General features: G+C 60.8%; 1 protein-coding gene across 3 annotated transcripts; it reads left to right on the forward strand.

Annotated features, from left to right (window-relative positions):
- Positions 1-11,570: 11,570 nt before the first annotated feature.
- Positions 11,571-19,076, forward strand: Ppp1r1b (protein phosphatase 1 regulatory inhibitor subunit 1B). Of its 3 annotated transcripts, none has more exons than XM_013149618.2 (7): positions 11,571-12,026; positions 13,315-13,375; positions 13,563-13,585; positions 13,857-13,932; positions 16,689-16,877; positions 18,122-18,208; positions 18,292-19,076. In XM_013149618.2, the coding sequence occupies exons 1-7, from the start codon at positions 11,946-11,948 to the stop codon at positions 18,339-18,341; spliced, it is 567 nt and encodes a 188-aa protein (XP_013005072.1). In that variant the 5' UTR covers positions 11,571-11,945; the 3' UTR covers positions 18,342-19,076. The 3 variants fall into 3 exon arrangements, with proteins under 3 accessions (XP_013005072.1, XP_003467123.1, XP_023419654.1); XM_003467075.4 differs by having other exon boundaries at positions 11,575-12,026; positions 18,119-18,208; XM_023563886.2 differs by lacking the exon at positions 11,571-12,026 and adding an exon at positions 12,738-12,940 and having other exon boundaries at positions 18,119-18,208.
- Positions 19,077-19,158: the final 82 nt, after the last annotated feature.

Raw genomic sequence — 19,158 nt, forward strand, 5'->3', positions numbered from 1 at the left:
CACCTCCATCAGGCATGACCTCAGCTCTCTGGGCCCCCACAGGAGAACCCCCGAGCCGAATGTCTCCCTCTCAGCCGCCTCCTGCCTCTTCCTTCAGAAAAATGGAACAAGTTTTTCTCACTCAACACATTTCAACTTTTTTTTTTTTTAGAAGATACAATAAAAAGCAGGGGAAACTGGAACAGAGGGAGGTGTGGGCTGGGCCTGCCTCAGACATGGGCCGCCAAGGGGTGCCACACGTGTGTCCGTGTCACACCAACGAGTGTGAACACGGGGGGGGGGACCGGCATACACCCCTCTGCACACCCAGAGAGGCTGAGATGCAGCGATGGAGAGCGAGAAAGAGCCAGAAATGGAAGGAAGGAGATGGGAGGAGAAGGACACCCAGAGATGCCATCTGTTCCTCCCCGTGGCATTGGGGGAAGGGAGTTGGTGAGGGGCCTGGTCCCCTCCAGGCCTTGGAGAGAATCAAGGAGCGTGGTGGGCACCCCAGTCAGGCCTAGGAGACCCCCCTTTTCTGTGCCCATGCGTCCTAGAGGGAGCAGGGAGAAAGGGGCTGAGGGTTCCCATGGAGACATGGCCCCTTCCCAGGGGAGGCCACAGGCTGGGCACCTAAAATGGCTGCCTTGGAAGGGCAGCGGCCATTTTGTTCGGCTCCAGTCCTGAGGTGCAGAGGTGAAGGGAAACGGGTTCGGGGTGGGGGGGCTGAGGGGGGAAAGGGAGGCACCAAGAGGGTGAGAGGGCGCTGAGAGGGTGAGGGCAGCCAGGGAGCTACAGAGAGGGGAGCTGGAGGGAGGAGATGGTCATTCCCGAGCAGGCTAGGGGCCGAGCTCAAGGTGAGGAAGAATGTTCTAGAACACTTGCTCTCACCACACCCCATGCTCCCCCTAATACAACCCATCCCTACATGAGTCTGCCTGCTCCTGCGCATTCTGACATGTGGCCTCCCAATAACGTGAGTGGGCACAAGTGTGCAGAGAGGTACCAGGCTACTGGAGTGCAGGTGGGACCCGTCAAGGTGTCACCCCCTGTCACCACAGCCAGACCCCCAGCTCTGGGGCCTTGATGGCCAGGAGGGGGGCAGAAAGTGGGCATGAGGACACCTGAGGAGGCCCCAGCAGGGGAGATACTCAGGGGGGTCCTGTGGGCACCCCTTGCCCGCCCACACCCCCTCCGCCCCTCCCCCTCCACAGTGAGCCTGCGCCGGGCGCGCCAGATGGTGGGGCTGAGGCGACGTTGCCGGGAGGTGAGGGCTGGCACGGGCATGTGCGGCTGCGTGCCGAGCGGTGCCACCCGGCGGGGGAGGGGCGGGCATGGCCCCCGCCGCCTGGCCATCTCGGTCCTGACTGCCCATTACCTAGGGCTGCCCCGTCCTGGCCTCCCCTGTCCCCACTCCTGTGGATAGGGTGGCTCCTATCAGCTGAGACCCCAGGTCAGACCTGGCCTCTGCATCCTGCACTCCCCCACCCAGGACAAAGGACCACAGACACCTTCCTGTCCCCATCACCATTCAGCAGGCAGCTGGCCCCTCAGGGGTGCCCTGGCTCACAACATGGCATGACCTTTTTCCCCAGCTCCTCTGCCTGCTGGCCTTGAGCCTGCTCCCTGGAGAAGGGCCCCTCCCTGTGTCCTGGGCACCTCCACCTTGGTGCCACGATCTCCCTGGCCAGGCTGGGTGGCTCGACTGTCCTGTGACCACATCAGCCATGGTCTCCCTGAGTCAGCCTGAGGATATGTTTGAAACATTAACCTGGCTGCAGGGTGGGTCTGGCACTGGAGTCTTCACAGCAGGTCCTGAGAACAAGGCCAGCGTCCCCAGACTCCTCCTCCTCCTCTTCCTTGGAGACAAGTGTCACTATGGAGACCAGATTGGTCTGAAACTCCTGGTGACCCTCCTGCCTCAGCTTCCCCACAGGTGGGATTACAGGTGCACACCACTGCACCTGGCTCAGAGCCCTCTCCTTGCCTCCCACACACTTCTGGGGTCTGCGGAAGTGGCCTGGGGGGAGGGGACAGCACCCCCAGTCCCCATACTGGTCTCTACCCGGTGCCTGCACCCCTTGGCAGGCTCAGGGCCTGCTTGGAGGATCCCGTGCCTCATCCCTAACCCGTGCAGTAGGTGGGACACTGAAGAGAGGAGACTGGCAGGACAAGTGTCACCGTCCCCTCAGGCCCATCCCGTCAGAGTCACACACTGGACATGGCACCTCCCCACCCCACTTTCCTGGCTCCCGTCACCCTCAGATTGGCTCGTGCTCTTCAGGGACCCTGCAGGCAGACCCCTGTGCCGGCCCTCTCAGCACGGCCCAGCTCCTGACACAGCCCCCTTCCTCTTTCGTGTGAATGGGACCCTTGCAGCCTGTCACCAAGACCAGGAAGACAGCAGCTTACTCAACAAGCTCTAGGATGGTGGCCTGTGCCTCAGTTTAATCAGCCATCAGGAATGGACACTTCCAACCCTCACCCAGACTAAGGCCCTGGCATCAGCCCCTAGCGTCCCTCACCCTCCTTCCCTCTGAAAGAACTCTCCTGCCTCAGCCTCCCAATGCATCCTCACCCCAGAGCAGAGGAATAAGCTGCCCTGAAATCCAAGCCAGAGGCCTGGTCCAGGGGCCATCTGCCCAACAGTCCCCACTGCCACCTGGGAGCCAGCAAGGGCACAGGGACACGCCAGGGCTGCAGGAGCCACTGAGACCCACAGCAACCATGCTGGGGCCCTGGCTGCCCTGGGGCGGGTTGTGTGTGACAGGCATGGCCAGGGCAGCGGTCACAGTTTCACTAGGGACCTCTCAGCTCAGCCTGGGGACCGGCACAGGGTGCCAGGGTGGGTCCAGTGAGGACCTGCACCAAAGTCAGTCGGGGCTTCTAATCAGGGTCTGGGAAGGGAAGGGGCCAGTAGGGCAGAGTAGCTTCCTGGGCTGGGCCGGCCTGTCCCACTTTACTGGAGAGAAGCCATGGCACAGTGGAGAGTGAGGTGCCTGGCCTTAGAGCGAGGCAGCAGAGATGGCACATGTCTGTCATCCCAGCTTACTCAGGAGGCTGAGGCAGGAGGGTCTCTGAGAGTCTGAGGCCAGTCTGGGCTCAATAGTGAGACGCTGTCTCCGAGAGAGAGAGAGAGAGAGAGAGAGAGAGAGAGAGAGAGAGAGAGAGAGAGAGAGAGAGAGAGAGAGAGAGAGAGAGGGAGAAGTAAGGACACCGACTCCCACACTGAGGCTCCCCTGTCCCACTGTCTGTCCTGGGACCTCCTGATAGGACCCTGACAGTGGCATGTCCCTCTGCTTGCCCTGACACGCGCAGATCATTCAGGCATCTCGCTGTCCACTAGACCTGATCCCACCGCTCCCAGAGATTCGGGGTCACATGGCGAGGTCCCCAAGGAGTGACAGAGATCTTAGCCGGCTGCCGCCCAGGCCCGCAGAAGTGGCAGGCCTTGCCCCGCCGAGCAAGTGCGGGGAGCCTGGAGCTGGGAGGACGTCTCCCCCACCCCTCACCCGGGCACCAGAGCCCGCGGCCCTGCTGGGCAGGGAGTGGGCGTGAAACAGGGGCTTCTGTACCCTGCACCCGCTTCCCCGCCTTTGCGGGCTCAGCGCGGGCCTCCTCCTGCAGGAAGCGCGCGCTGCAGAGGCTCCGGGCCGGCGCGCGTGGAGTCTTGGGGAGCAGGGGGACCACAGGCTTCGTGCCGCCCCTACGCTAGGCGCCTCGCAGACAGCGACAGACTTCAGGGAGATCGAGGCGCCCCCTGCTGGCTGCCCCTGCTCGCGTTCCCGCCGTCACCCTACCCCGGGCGCGCGCGCGGGGTTGGGAGGGCGCTGGAGGGGGGTTGGGGGGTCCACGCGGGCGGGGACGCAGCGCCCTTAAGGGGCCACCGCGGCGTTGCGGGGACACAGCTCGTGCCAGCCGCATCCCGCTGGTCGAGCGGGCGACGGCGACACCAAGCGCACGGTGGGGTGGGGGACCCCGACCCGGGGATGCAGGAACCCGGGGACCCTCCTCCCCGCCCCGCCCCCGCGCGCCCCGGGCCCCGCAAACTTGGTCTCCGCGAACTCTTTCCAGGCCGCTTCCCCCGTCTCCGCCCCGGCCCGCGCTCCCGCTCATCACTCCACTGCGCTAATTGCACATGCAAATATGCAAATGCGTATTAATTAATTACTATACTAATTAGTTCTGTGGTATTTGCGGGTAATAAATCATGGGCTGGAGCGGGGAAGCTGGAGACCTGGCCCATTTTCATTCCGCATAAAATTTTAATGGTCTCCCCGGCTGATCCGGGACAGGCGCGCGCGGGGCCTCTTAAAGGGCCAGTGGAGGGGTGGGGGCGGGGGCTCCAGCGCACAGGACGGGGCTGGAGGGAGGCTGAGGTGGGCCAGCTATCTCAGAAGGAAGGGTGGGGGCGGTGCCTTCCCAGAGTGCCCGGGAAAGGGACGGAAGGTTCCATCTCCGGGGATGGCAGGGGAAACTGAGGCAGGACAGGTCAGTCTTAGCCGTCCCGGCCTCCTGCTCCCTAGAGTCTTTCCGTGGCTCTCTCGTGGGAGGCAATGAGAGTTGGGTCGTCTTCCGCTCCGCCTTTCCACATGGTCGACCGCTGCCCTGCCCCCATGGGCACCAGCTGGCACCCTGGCAGCGAGGTCCTGGGCTGGAGGGAGCCCCTGGGACCGCTTGGTTTCCAGGACTGGTCAGGCACAGGGAGCGAGCTGGCTGCTTCTCTGCGTCCTTTGCTGGGGAGGGGGACACCGGCTGCTGCCCAGGCCTGAGTCTGGCAGCCAGAGGTGGACACACGGGAGGTGAGGCTGGGGACTCGTCCTGGGAGGGGCCGGAGCCTGGCTGTGCCACTGTCTGAGCCTCTGTCCTCCATGTCCCCTGGGGTGACAACGTCTAAAGGGGTTGCTGGCCGGTGGTGGGGGCTGGTAAGGGACTCAGGGTGGTTCCGCAGCTGGAGAGCCGGTTTAGGGTTTACAGAAGCAGGGCGCAGGGCGCTGTCCCCAGGCCAGGGTTCCCAGCCATCAGTCATGAGTCACAGAGTGCAACCGGAAGCCCAGCTCTGGCTTCTGCTCCTTCCCCCAGCCTCGCTGCCCGTTCTGTCCAGCCAGGTCCTCAGCTGCAAGCTGGGCCCTGAGCCAAGATCCTGATGGACTAGGAGGGTCCCTGAGCACAGAGAGGTTGAGTAAGCTGCTCTGGGCCACACAGGGAGGACCAGCCTCACTTGGCACTGTCCCAACAGATGCAGGGGAGCCCCTGATGACTCCAGGGGAAGAGAGCAAAGGTTCCCCTCTGCAATGCATCTCTTTCTTTCTTTCTTTCTTCCTTTCTTTTTGGTCTTTTGAGTTAGGATCTCACTATGTAATTCAAACTGGCTTTGAACTTGCTGTGGTCTTCCTGCCTCAGCCTCACTGGTATTGGGATTACAGGTGTGCACCACATGCCATATATATATGCATCATCATAGTTCTGTCATTATTTTCCCCGTCACAGGAGATACTGAGGAGTCACCCGAGGTCACACAGCTAGCAAGTGGCAGGACTGGGATTTGAACTCCTGAGCTGGGACACTGTAGCTCCGGTCTCCTGTCTGACCATATGTGTGGCTTGGCCAGACAGATCCCTCCTGGCCCCAGTCAGCAATGTCAGGGAACCCAGGGGCAGGATACCTGCTCCCCAGGTGCTTCTTTTGAGACAAGGTCTCGCTGTGTAGCCCAGGTGGGCCTCAAACTCAATGGTGATCCTCCTGTCTCAGCCTCTTGAGTGCTGGAGTGACAGGTGTGTGCCACCGTGCCACCTGGGTGTCTTTGGAACCTGGGGGTACAGGGAGAGCGTGGCCCCATCTGCGTGGGTCCCTGTGTCATGGGCAGGGTGACCATCCTGGGGCCCCCACCCCCACCTCTACCCTCTACCTCCAGCTCTCTCCAGGAGAGCAGCGGGGTAGGGCCACAGTACCGGTCAGCATCTGAGGACGGGACCACCCTGTGCCAGGAGCCCCAGACACGCGCGCCCATGGTGCGCAGTAGAGACAGCCCACGCCATTGGACCGCAGGATCTTGGGAGCTCCCAGGGTCACACACCTCCTGGGCCTGGGCATGGGCCAGGCTCTGGGGATGGCTGGGGCTGCGGGCCACCAGGAGAGACAGTGACCCCCCTGACTCTCCAGGTGCCCAGGCCCCGGCCTGAGAAGCGGGATGGCCGGGGCGCCCCCAGCCCCTTTTCGAGGAGAAGGGGGCAGGTGGTGGGGGCTGGGGAGTAGGCACAGGGGCGGATGGCGGCTCTGAGCCTCTCCGGCAGCCCCCGGGGCCCGGGCAGGAGGAGGGGGCCGAGCAGCTGCTGGCGATTTATTACGCAGTCACGGAAAAATTGGTTTATAAATTAACAGCTGTTTTAACTTTAGGGCCTCTTCTTCAGGGAATGGAAGCAGCCGACTGGACCGGGCTCGCGGCGCGCGTGGAGCTGGTGCTGGGAGCGGGCGGTGGCGAGCACGGCAGCTGGCATCTTTGGGGCGGCCTCAGCTGGCACCTCGGGGGGCACCAGGCCGTGGCCGGAGCAGGGGGTCTCCAGGTGTCCGGGCCCAAGCTGCCCACCGGGGCCGCAGCCAGCTCAACCCGCCGCTTTCACTTGGGGGCCCCAGAGGGCGCAGAGAGGCGGCGATGCTCGCTTTCGCCACCAGAGGGAGACCGAGTCACGCGGATCTCTGCAACTGCCAGCTCCTGCCCAGTGCCGGGCAGGGCAGAAGCCGGCTCCAGGGCACGCTCGTCCTTCTCTCGTCCACCCTGGAGGTGGACAGGGCAGCCGCGAAGATCTAGGGCCAGCGGGCGTGGTGGCGCAGGCCTGTGATTCCAGACTGGGCAGGCTGAGGCAGGAGGGTCACTGCAAGTTCCAGGCCAGTCTGGGCTACAAGGTGAGTTCAAAGCCAGCCTGGGCTACACAGTGAGACCCTGGCTCACCCACACACACACAATAATAAAATAATAATAATAACAACAACAACAACAAACTACTGAGGGTGAAATGAAGAATGCCTGCCCATCTTTGTATGACTTAGGCATTCACCTTATCCATGCCTCAGTCTACGGCGGGGTGCACGGTGCCCACTGTGTACTGGGCACAGTGTGAAGGAAGGTGGTGGGAATTCGGGCACAGTCAGACACTTCTGCCATCCCAGCAATCTGGGAGGCTGAGACAGGAGGATTGAAGTTTGAGCCCAGCCTGGGCTACATAGTCACTTAGAAAGACTTTGTCTCAAACCGAGAAGGATCAGGAATGCAGCCCGGTGCAAACATTTAAAAAAAGACGGGGAGGGACTCATTTCAAAACATGCTTCGAACTCACTGTGTGGCCCAGGTTGGCCTTGAAGGTGTGGGTGTGGGACACGGTGCCTCTGGGGGATGGGGGCATTCCGTGCCTTGGGTGCTCACAAAATTTTCAAATGCATTCTGTTGTATGTAAACTCCATCTCAATAAAGTGGTTATTTTTCTCATTTTGTTTTGTTTTTTGAGGCACTGTCTTGCTATGCTGTCCAGGCTAGGCTTCATCTTCCTGACTCAGCCTCCTGTGTGGCTGAGATCACAGTGTGTAATCCACAGCGACTGATTTTGATAAAGTTGTTTTTTTTGTTTTTGTTTTTGTTTTTTTTGTTCCTGGGATCAAACTCATGACCTTGCACTTACCAGGCAAGTACTTGAGCTACTGAGCTAAATCTCCAGCCCTAAAGTTTACTATTTATTTTGTTTTCTTGGCGGTTTGGTTTTGATTTGTTCAAGGTGAGGTTTCACTATATAGTTTGAGCTGGCCTCAAACTCCAGGCCATCCTCTTGCCTCAGCTTCCCCAAGTGCTGGGCAAGGTATGTGCCACCAGCCCAGGGATAAAGTTGATTATTTATTTGTTTGTTTGTTTATTTATTTTAGTACTGAGGATCGAACTCACGACCTCACATTTGCCAAAAAGTTGATTTTTTAAGAAAGTAGGTAAACAGCCTATGTGAGTTTATGTAACGAACAAATGTGTTATGAAATATCTCAGGCGTATATTGTTATTCCCAAATTAAAAAAAAAAAAGAAAGAAATATCTCAGGCGACTGCCCACCTGTCTAGTGCCACCTTTGTCCCGGTTGCGAGTCCCAGAGATGAGCCTTGGGATTGAGGTCTCTGGTGCCCCACCCCTGCCAGTCCCCGCCTCCCTTAGCGGTAGAGAAAGACGCCCCGTGCCTAGCCCTCTACCAAACTGTCTCCGTGGGCTTCTGGGGCCTCCCTTCCAGCTGCTGCTTGCCAGGCCTGCCGGCTCAGCGCGCCAAGGTCAGCGGTGCGATGCCCAGCTGCACACCGGGGCCAGCCATATGGCGTCAAACCCTGGCCGATTCCGCCACCTGCTGGCATCTTTGCCGAACTGCAGCCCAGTTGGCAGGGACGACAGAGTTCGAAGGCAGCCAGCAGGACTAGGGACTGCGCTGCCTGTGCTTTGGACTGGTCGCTCTGCACCGTGGCCTTTGCAACACAGGGAGTGGAGGCACAAAGAAGCTGAGAGATTTGTCCAAGTTCATACAATAAACTTCAGACCTGTGATTCCTCCCCGGGCTGTCAAGATTCCGGTGTATTTCTTTTCCTGAGATGGGGTCCCGCTCTGTCCCACAGGCCAGCTTTGAACTCACTGTGTGGCCCAGGTTGGCCTTGAACACTTGCAGCCCTCCTGTCTCAGCCTCCCGAGTGCTGGATCACAAGCCAGGGCTGCCACATCTGACTTGCCAGTTTAAGCCTGTCCAGGTGACATCTTGCTTGAGGAGGAGGAGGAAATGTTCCAACTGTCCCCTCTCCATGCCTTCCTGGAGGCCAACAGCCTCAGAGCACCTGCTCAAAGGTGCCTTTTGAGCTGGGTGTGGTGGCACACACCTGTCACCCCAGCACTCAGGGGCCGGGACAGGAGGATCACTGCAAGTCTGAGGCCAGCCTGGGCTGCAAAGTGAGTTTAAGGCCAGCCTGAACCATACAGTGAAACCTTGCCTCAAAAAAAGACCAAAAACCCCAAAAAAGGCACCTTCTGGGGAAGGAGAGGGTCGTGTCCTCCACATTCCAGCCACTGGGCAGGCACCAGGTACAGTCATGTGGGGAGATGTTGGAAAAAATGCACCCCAAAATGTTGTGCCTAGTGTTCTGCCACGCAGCTCAGCAGTAGAGCCCTGCTCTGGCCCCAGGTTCCCTCTGCAACCCTGAGGAAGAGTGAGTTGGTGGCCACACTGCCCACACTGTGACACTGCCTCGCCATGAACTTTGTCAGTCCCAGGAAACCCACAGCTCCATCCCAGTTAAGTCAAACGAGGTCTCAAATCCATTCCATGGACCTAAAACCACCCCGTGCTCCTAATAATAATAACCCGAGAGTGGCACGGTATTTGGCATGTTATTTTGCATCTCATTTGCATGTGATTAATTCCAAGTCAAAGGGAATGAGGTCAGCCTGGCCCCGTGCTGCTGGGTACCCACCCCAGGTGACTGGCCTGCCCTCCTGCAGCCTCTGCCCACCCTCAGGGGCTCCCAGAAGAGGCCCCTACCCTGGCCCCTTCCGGCACCCACGTAGCCCCCACCACCTGGCCGCCCACCAGAAAAAACTTTTCCCCAAGTTCTCGAGAAGTCGCGTAGGTTCCAGGAGAGAAAAATCAAAGTAATAAAACTTCATTTAATTCTTCACAGAGGGCAGAGCTGCGAGCTGCAATTATCTTAATGCCGAGCTATTTTTACCCTCCATCTCTGCTCCTGCTGCTGTCGTGAGTCTTCCTTTTCTCCCCGATTCCCTTTGTCTGTCTCACATGGCTTTCTAGCTCTTTTTGCCTTCTTCTACCCGCCTTCCCAGATCTGTGCCCTTTCCTTCCAGCCTGGGCACTGGGAAACCTCTCTTGACTTGGGGGCCCCGGAATACGTCTTTCATAAATAAGCCTTAACCAGTGTGGTGGTGCACACCTGTCTTCCCAGCACTCAGGAGGCTGAGACAGGAGGATCACTGTGAGTTTGAGGCCAGCCTGGACTTCATAGTGAGACCCTGTCTCACAAAGACAAAACCAATCATAAACCAGCCCTGAGGCTCGGTGGAGGTATGACAGTGTGTTTCCTGAGGCCTCTTCTGCTCCATGGGGCACCAAGGTACAACTCTATGCCCACTCCATGTCCCCTTTATCTGGCCCCATGATCTCCTCGCACCCCCAGCCCTGGAAGCCAAACCCCCCTCCCTCCAGGCTCGTCCATGCCCTTCCTGTGCCCCTTGTTATTTACCCACTGGGTACTGCCAACCTAGTCTCTGTCACTCTCCACTATGCACCAGGGGGCAGGGAGGTTCTGGCCAAGTCAGGGGGTGCCAGAGATGCCTATACCTCTGGGCCTGCAGCCTGGCATCCGGCTATTTCCCAAACAAGTATAAAAGTCAACAAACACACAGGGACTGGGGCCAGGCATCTCTTGAGTTGGAGGACGCCAGTGCTTCACTGACCAGACCAACTGGTCCCCTCCCATGCCCTGCCCACCTGAAGTGGGGGCCGAACCTTGTGCCCCTAACCTGTCTGCCTCAGGAGTCCGAGGGCACCAGTGTGCTCAGGTGGGGCAGGAAAAGCTGCCGGTGGAGCCAGGGCCGGGCAGGGCTCCCAGCTGTGCCGGGCTGTGCCAGTCCAGTGAGTGACCTAGAGGAGTCGGCCAACGTAAGCACATCCGGGAGGACACACTGGTCCACACGGGCAACTTCTAGCACTGCAGAGAGGCCATGAGACACCCAGATCCCCCGGGCGGGACAGAAGGGTAGCCTCTCTCTTCCCCGCACACAGACACCTCTGAGGCGAGGCTGGCACCTGGGAGCGGCATTCACCCCCCTACCAGCGCTGTTCCACGGGATAGCATGTGTCCCAAAGGGCAGCCCCAAGCCCCAGGCCGCCCCGAGGGACACCATATCACGGCAGGGATCTGTCCTTGTCCCTCCACCTGGCCTGCCCACCTAGTCACGGGGCAGTTGTGGACCGGTGTCCCCACCCTGTGAGCTGACACTGCCTGCATCACCTTGGCAGCCTTGACGTCCTCCCACACCCACGCCCGCCCCCGAGCACACGCAGGCCGCCCACGCGCTGCCACTCACGCACGTCTCTACCACTGACACGCTCGCTCGCACACGCACAGCTCACCCCACCCCGACGCCCCCCCCCCGCCCCCTACTCCGGGCCCTGCACCGCTCCCTGCCACGGTGACTGACGCGTGTCCTCCCACGCGCTCCTCGTCCACGCTGCTGGCTTTCTGGGACACCCCCATTCCCAATGTGACAAGTGCCACTCTCCGCGGGCCTCCACGAAACTGAGCGCCCGGGCCACTAAGTGGTGAACGTCGCGGGCGTCCTCGCTGACCCCTGCGCCCCGCCCTCCTCCAGGCCAAAAGCCATCAATAATGCAGCACCGGCCCAAGGGTCCGCAGGGTGCCCCCACCCCGCCCCGGCCCCGCCCCTTCGAGGTCCCGCCTCTCTTCCCCGCCCCCCGGGAGGGGGCGCGGCGCTCGACGCTCATTGGCCACGGGCCCCGTCTCCCCTCCCCCCGCGCTCAGGCTCCACCCGGAGAGGGCGGAGACGGGCTGGGAGACAGGCTGAGACCCGCGCTGAGCCCCGCGGGAGCCACAGGGACAGGGGCGTGGGGCAGGGCAAGGGCAGCGGCCCGGAGGGGACCCCGGGACCCGCCAGCGGCGCGGAGAGTGGGCGGGCGCGCGGAGCCGGACAAGGGCACGGGCGAGCCCAGAGGGGGCGCAGTGAACCCAGCCGAGCACCGCGCGCTGGTGCCACCCGGGCCGGGCGCGGGAACCGCTGCGCTCCTCGCGCTCCTGTCCCGATCCTTCCTCCTCCTGGTCCTCCCCGGCGGCTTCGCCCCCCGAGCCCCCTGGCCGCCCGGAGGCTAGAAAAGCGCGCGGGCGCGGAGCGGGGACGCAGCCCGAGATCCCGGGGCGCGCCCGCCATGGACCCCAAGGACCGCAAGAAGATCCAGTTCTCCGTGCCCGCGCCCCCCAGCCAGCTCGACCCCCGCCAGGTGGAAATGGTAAGGGGCCCGGCCGCCAGGGCCCCGACCCACCCGGCTCTCGGCGGCGCGCGCCATGGGGGGGGGGCGCACGGCCTGGGTCCCCACCTGGGTCCCCGCGGGCCGCGCAGCGCCGAGTTCGCTCCGACACTCGCGCAACTTTTCCAGGCCGATCCCGGGCGGGGAATTCGGCCAAAAGCGTCGGGGAGCTGGGCTGGCGACCCGCCTTTCTGGCAGGAGGCGTCTTTTCTAGGGAGCTGCCTCCGCTAGTCCCCTTCCCAGGCTCCTACTAGGACCTCCTGCCACGGTTCCAGCCCCGGAGTTGGTCACACGTGACAATCACGGAACATCACACCTGACCCGGTTACACTCGTGGAGCCGGGGCCCTCACCTCCGCGCCCCCGCGCCCTGCTCGCACCCCGCTTGTCCGGACCTGTGTGTCCAGCTGGGGTCGCGGACCTCGCCCTGGCCCTCCCTGCTCTCAGACCCCATGGACTGAAACTCAAAAGCCAGAGGCTGCCGGCCGGGCCTCAGCCGAGCAGGATTACTTGTTGCTGGGGATACAGGGGAGGAGGGGGACAAGTGGCCTGCGAGGAGCGGACAGGCGGGGTTGACAGACCGGCAGCGATGAGTGAAAAGGGCAGTAGGGACTCAGCAGGCAAGGGGGAGGCGACAGTTTCCCAGTGCATTTCCCTGGAGCTTGGAGGGGACCTACTTAAGTGGCAGTTGGTCTGATTGACATGCGGGGGGGGGGGCAGTGTGCCTCCTTGGTGCTGTAGCAAGCAAGGCAACTCCTCGCCCAGGGCACCGGTGGATCATTCCCCAGACCGGTCCCTAGGGTGTCCCAGGGTGGGCTTGGAGGTGCCCACCTTACCTGGCTGGGTCTCCCTCTGCCTCTGGATCCAGCTTCTCAGGAGCTCTGGATCTGATCTTAGGTGGGCAGGGCTGTGTCCTCCCAGAGGGTCCAGCCTCGGGGAGGAGATGGACAGGAAGATGTTGATTCTGGGGTGGCCATGGAGCAGGAACCAGGGTCTGGACCTTCTGGGCTTTTTTCAGTCCTTCGAAGTTGGTGTGTGCTGTGTGACCTCAAGCACATTACTGAACTTCTCTGAGCCTGGGGTTTTCATCTGTGCCCAGTGAAGGAGCTGGGGGAGCTACAGAGTTCCTTCTGTTCTGGGAGTCTTTGATTCAAAGGCTCCCTGAGGACTCCAAAGCGCTGCTCCCTGCTGCCTGGGGCTGGGGTGGGTGGACCTGGGGTTCTGTCCTGCAGATGTCTATCCTGCCCCTTCCTTTCCTCTCCTCTCCTCAGATCCGGCGCAGGAGGCCAACCCCTGCCATGCTGTTCCGGCTCTCAGAGCACTCCTCACCAGGTAGGCCCCTCGTCTGCTCCTAGTAACCCTTCTGGGGACAGCAGGGACGGAGCTGAGGCCTGGGAGAGGTTCAGGTCTGGGAGCCCAGCACTGCTGGGATCGTTCACAGACTGGGACCCCCAGCGCCAGGAGGGCTTGGCACCCAGTGAGACGGGGGTAGTAACTCCTCTCCCTTCTTTCTCTGCAGAGGAGGAGGCCTCGCCCCACCAGGTGAGTCTCCCAGGCCAGCTGGAGCGGGAACACTGGCCCTGGGGGTGGAGGGGAGGGTGCCTGGTATGCCAGGTGCCCAATGCAGTGTGCTCTGGGAGGGCACAGTGGCAGATCAGTGGCACCTCTGAGAGGCCAGGCTGTCGCCGAATCCTCCTCTGCACCCTCTCGGTGACATGAGGGACCTGGGCCGCTTTGGTGGGATGGTGGCATGGAGGGAAGGAAGGAGCAGGCCCTGGGGAGCCCCCTGAATCCCCTCTCCTCTCACCTGCAGAGAGCCTCTGGAGAGGGGCACCACCTCAAGTCCAAGAGACCCAACCCCTGTGCCTACACACCGCCCTCACTGAAAGGTACAACACCTGCTTTCCCCGGGGACAGGGATGGGGCTGACACTGGGGGGGGGGGAGTTCCTGACTTAACCACCAGGACTGTCAGAGTCCCTGCCTGCAAGACACAAGGTGCCCAGAAGCTGAAAGGACAGCTGGAACCTTGCAGCAGACTGTGGGGGAAAGGAGAGGGGCTTTGGCCCCAAGTGACACTGGCACATCCATCCGCTAGGCCATGTGGGGACCCCCGCCCTTTCCTGCTCCTCCGCTCCTGTCCACTTCCTGAGCACCCCATGTGTACCAGGCCGCACTGTTGGACGCTGAGGGCGTGCTTTCCTAGCACGGGTGAGGCCTTGGGGGGCTCCCAGCTCTGGAACAAGGACAGCCAAGTGAGATTTAGAGATCTGCTGCCAAGTCCCTGCCCTCCTGGGCCCTGGGCCTCCAACATCCAGGAGCACCCAGCTCAGGGCTGAGGCTGGTGGTATAGACCTGGGCTGGAAGGAGCAGAGGAACCAGGGGCAGAAGGGTGACGCAGGGCCACCAGGCCTGGTCTTGGGCCAGGGAACTATGGGAGTCACAGCCAAGGGAGAAAGGGCGCTGATTGGGTGTGCTGAGGGCCCCCTCCCACACAGCCCCCCCAGGGGGGCAGGAGGCCTGGTGATCCCAGCACCAGCCAAGGTCACCAGGGCCACCTGGCACTGCCTGCTGGGCTGGGTATGGAGGTGGGAGGCTCCTTTTCCCCCAGGAGAGGGACAGAGAGAAGGCCGTTGGAGCAAGTGGGTAGCACAAGGGATGTGGGGGTCCCAGAGCAGGACGGAGGGAAAGGTGACTTCTCAGGAATGCAAGGAATTGGCCCCCCATTCTAGGCGGGGGAGGGGGGATGGAATGGGCAAAAACTGGGTTTTTTGAAGGATGCTGGGAACCAAACCTGGCACGTGCTAAGCATGTGCTGCTCCCCAGCAACACCCAAAGTCCCCATGGTCTTCATGTGGGGGTGGGGTGTGGTGAGCAGGCCAAGGGGGGGCCAGAACAGGAAGGGGAGGCTTTCTACATCTGTGTTGGCCTAATGGTGCTTAAAAAGAGAGACTTTGCCAGGCATGGTGGCACACGCCCATAATCCCAGTACTCAGGAAGCTGAGGCAAGAGGATGGATGTGAGTTCAGGTCAGTCTGGGCTACAGAGTGAGACTAGTCTCAAAAAGCCAAAAAGAAAAAAACATAAAAGGAGACTTGTGTTAGGGAGAGTGCAGGGCGCCAGAAATGGAGAAGCTAGAAGGGACAGTCTAGGAGGGCAAGAAAAGGGAAAGAGCCAGGCGTAGTGGCACATGCCTGTCATCCCAGCACGTGGGAGGCTGAGGCAGAAGGATTGTTGCGAGTTCCAGACCAGCCTGGGCTACAAAGTGAGCTCAAGGCCAGCCTGAATTGCACAGTGAGACCCTGTCTCAAAAAGACAAAAAAATAGAGAAAAAGGGGAAGGATGAGCCCTGCAAGGTCCAGTGACGCCCCAGGAGGTTCACAGCACACACACCTTCAGTCACCCTGGCTCACCGCTGCTGTCCTCCCCCAGATCCTCAGCTGCCACCTTCTCTCACCCCAAACACAGGGGCACCCTGGCACAGGAAGGTGCTGGGTTTCTGGGGACCCAAGGGCTGTGGGAAAGGGTGAACCGCACCAGGCCTTCGCTTGGGGGGGGGGAGGCGGGTGCCAAGGTGACAAAGTCACATTTGGCTCAAGATGAGGCTCTGCCGAGTCCCCAGGGCCTGGGCAGGGTGATTTATTGAGCTTTTATTACTCAGGAGCCTGCCCAGCACCAGTGGGAGGTGCAGGCACACACAATGTATCCTCTGTGCCTGTCCCCAAGTTGGCAGGAATGTGGGGCCCTGTTGCTGCCCCAGAGATTTCCAGGCTGGATCTACCCCTGGTTTGGGGAGTGCTGGGGAACCCAGGAACTGCCAACCCCACCCCCTGGACCAGGACTGCTGTGGTGCCCTGCGTGCTCTTACATCCCATGAGCCTCTCTGCCCCCTGCCACCGATCTGTCCCCAACTCCCACTGTCCCCCACCCCGTGCCCTTCCTCCTGCCTGGCCTCGGGTTTGGGGCCATCACTGGGAAACTTCCCTCTCCGCTTCTTCCTGGGTGTGCCCCAAGCAGGTCTCAGTAGTCGGGGGTTGGCAGCTTTCTAGGTCACTGCGAGGGAACTGGGAGCTTGGGGATGAGGGTCAAGATGGTTGGGGGGCCGCACTGGAGCAGGTCACTTCCTCAGGCACAGACTTCCTTGGCTGTGGACAACGGGCGTCCTTGGCCCTAGCACCGACCCCACCCTTGGGACTGGAGCAGGGGTGGCATGGTGGGGGTGGGCATGGGAGGAGGGAGCAGTGAGCCCTACGCACACTGACACACACACCCCAAAAAGGGGAGGGCAAATCACCAGGCCCAGTCCACAGCCCAGCACCTTCTGCCTGGGGCCTTATTGCTCCCCACGGGCTGCTGTCCTGGGTCCTTGGCCAGGGAACGTCAGGCTGTTCTGTGACTGCCTGGGCTTGCCTGGCTGGTGCCCCGTGGTGCAGGGCACTTCCTGGCCCCGGTCTCCATGGGGCCAGTGTCTCAGAACAGCTAGAACCCAAATGCAATGTAATCTACCCCCTGCGGCTGCGCTGGCTGCCCAGGGCCATGGCCTGTGGCAGTGAACTTGGGCCAGAGGAGCTGGCCCAGACCCCGGGGAGGCAGCGCTGGGGCTGCTGCCTGGCCCCACCAACCCTGTCCTCCCGGGACCCTGTCAGCTGTGCAGCGCATTGCAGAGTCCCACCTGCAGACCATCAGCAACCTGGGCTCAGAGGAGGAGGATGAGCTGGGGGAGCTGCGGGAGCTGGGGTACCCGAGAGAGGATGACGAGGAGGAAGAGGATGATGAGGAGGAGGAGGAGGAAGAGGACAGCCAGGCTGAGGTCCTGAAGGCCATCAGGGGCTCTGGTAAGCCAAAGGGACCATGACACATGACCACAAGGGTCCCCAACACCTGTACCTCACCCCCCATCCAAGAGCCTCACAGTGGCTTCATCGGAGCCTGGGGCTTCCACCCTTTTCCCAATCATGTTTTCCCTGAAGATTCCTCTTTAAGGCAAGGTCACGTGGTTTGAAACTACAGGTAAAAAACGGACTTCTAAGCCAGGCCTCCTGGTGCACACCTGTCATCCCAGCAGTTCGGAGGCTGAGGCAGGAAAACTGCTGTGAGTTCCAGGCCAGCCTAGGCTACAAAGTGAGTTCAAAGCCACCTGAACCTCACAGTGAGACCGTCTCAAAAAGACAACAAAACAAAACTGCTTGTCAGAAGCTGCAGCCAGCCCAGGTTGCACCTCGGGCTCAAGGTCAGCCTGGACTACATAGCAAGACCCTGTCTCATACAACCAAAAAAAGGGACTTCCACCCATGGCAGTGAGGAGATGTCGTGAAGAGACTAGGAGAGGGGATCGAGGGGACCCATGTCCCCCAATGCTTCCATTTCTGAGCATTGGATGTGGTCTCTTTGGGGCCGATTTGCCGCCCTCTCCAGAACCTGGGGACTTTCTTTTTCCTTACTAGGATGGGGTGGGAGGACGCCCTCTAGTGTCCACAGGGAGAATTTAGGATTTAAGAACATCCCATCTCAGCTGCGGGGGGGGGCGACACCTGTAGAGAAGGCCTCGGAACCAAGGATCCCTCCCGCAGTCATTTCTGCAGGCCTAGCTAGCTGTGGGAGGCTGTGTGGCCTCTGTCCTTCCTGGTGCAGGGTGACCCTCTTGTCCCATTATTTATGCAAATGACAATGGTGGATCACCCCCCCACACACACACACACACAAGGACTTGAAATATTCAACCCTTACACCCTAACAAGATGGCTTGTGCCAGCACCTGAGGGCTTGAAGATCCTAGAACAGGTGGGGAGGTAAGAGGAGCTGGTCTTCTGGAGCAAGCAGGAGGGCCCTGTGTCACATGACAGGAGTACCAAGGGAGCTAGGCATGGCAATGCACACCTGTAATCCCAGCTCTGGGAGGCTGAGGCAGGGGAATTGCTGCAAGTTGGAAGGCACACAGCAAGACTCTCGTCTCAGAAAACAAACTACTATGCTGTGAAAACTCCAAAGGACTCAGCCACCAGTCTTAGCTTATGCTTTGGGACAGCAGAAGACATTCACAGCCAGTGTTTTTTTTATTCCTTCCTCCCAACCCCAGCAGGGCAGAAGGTAACCTGTGGCCAGGGTCTGGAGGGGCCCTGGGAGCGTCCGCTCCCTCTGGATGAGGACCAAAGCCCAGCACTCACTGGTATGACTGGGGGTGTAGGACGGAGAGGCAACTAGGGCTTGGAGTCCGACCAGGCCCTGAGTCCCCCTCTACTTGTCTTGCAGAGCCAGAGGAGGAACCCCAGCGCCCCGACCCCCCTGAGCCTGGCACATAAGTGCACCGCTCTGCATCTTCTGGGAGGAAGTGGAGGGGACATCGCCGTACCCCTGAAAGCCACTCCGTCCCTGCCCTAAATCTGGTGCCCTTTCCCATCCCTGCTAGGGCTGCAATTTCTAGAAGACTAACGCTGGTCTGTTTGCTTCTTCGCCCACCTTTGGCTGATGCTGGAGTCCCTGGTGCCCGTCCCTGCCAGCCGTCCCTCCATTCACCCGACGGGAGGTGGGGTGGGAGCGAGCCCACGTTGGAAAATTCCGGAAACAAACAAGGATTGGCTTCCCAGTTCTCTTCCTCAGACCCTCTCCCCTGGGCACAGGAGACCCACAGGGCAGGACCCTACGATCTGGGGAAAGGAATGAGAACCTGCGGGTGCCCTTAGACCCTTCTCCACACCCTCATTTCTCTCCCCCCGCGGGACCCCGAGTCACCACCCCTCACCAGCGTCTCCCAGGCCCCGGGACTCAGATCACGCTCCAGGCACAGCCTCCATTTCTGGGAACCTCTGGATCGCCGCTTCTCCCCTGCGTGCCTGGAAGACGGACTGGCAGCGGCTGCTTTGTTGCGTTTTGTTTGTGCTTTGCTGCCGGGAATGCCGCCTAGTACGCGTCCTTGGGGGACACACGCGGGGGAGCAGGTCCTTATTGTCCCCCCGCTACGCTGTTCCCTTCCCCTTCTCCCCCTGACGCCAGGCCTGAGTCCTTCCAGTGCTGTAATAAATCTTTGTAAATAACTATGTCGAGACTGCGCTTTCAGGGGAGTAAAGACATTGGGAGACGGTGAGACGTCCGGACGCAGAAGGTTGGAGCCAGAACTCT

The sequence above is a fragment of the Cavia porcellus genome, unplaced genomic scaffold (assembly GCF_034190915.1).
Source record: "Cavia porcellus strain 051 isolate PalLab524CR breed Dunkin Hartley unplaced genomic scaffold, mCavPor4.1 scaffold_6, whole genome shotgun sequence".
NCBI classification, from domain to species: domain Eukaryota; kingdom Metazoa; phylum Chordata; class Mammalia; order Rodentia; family Caviidae; genus Cavia; species Cavia porcellus.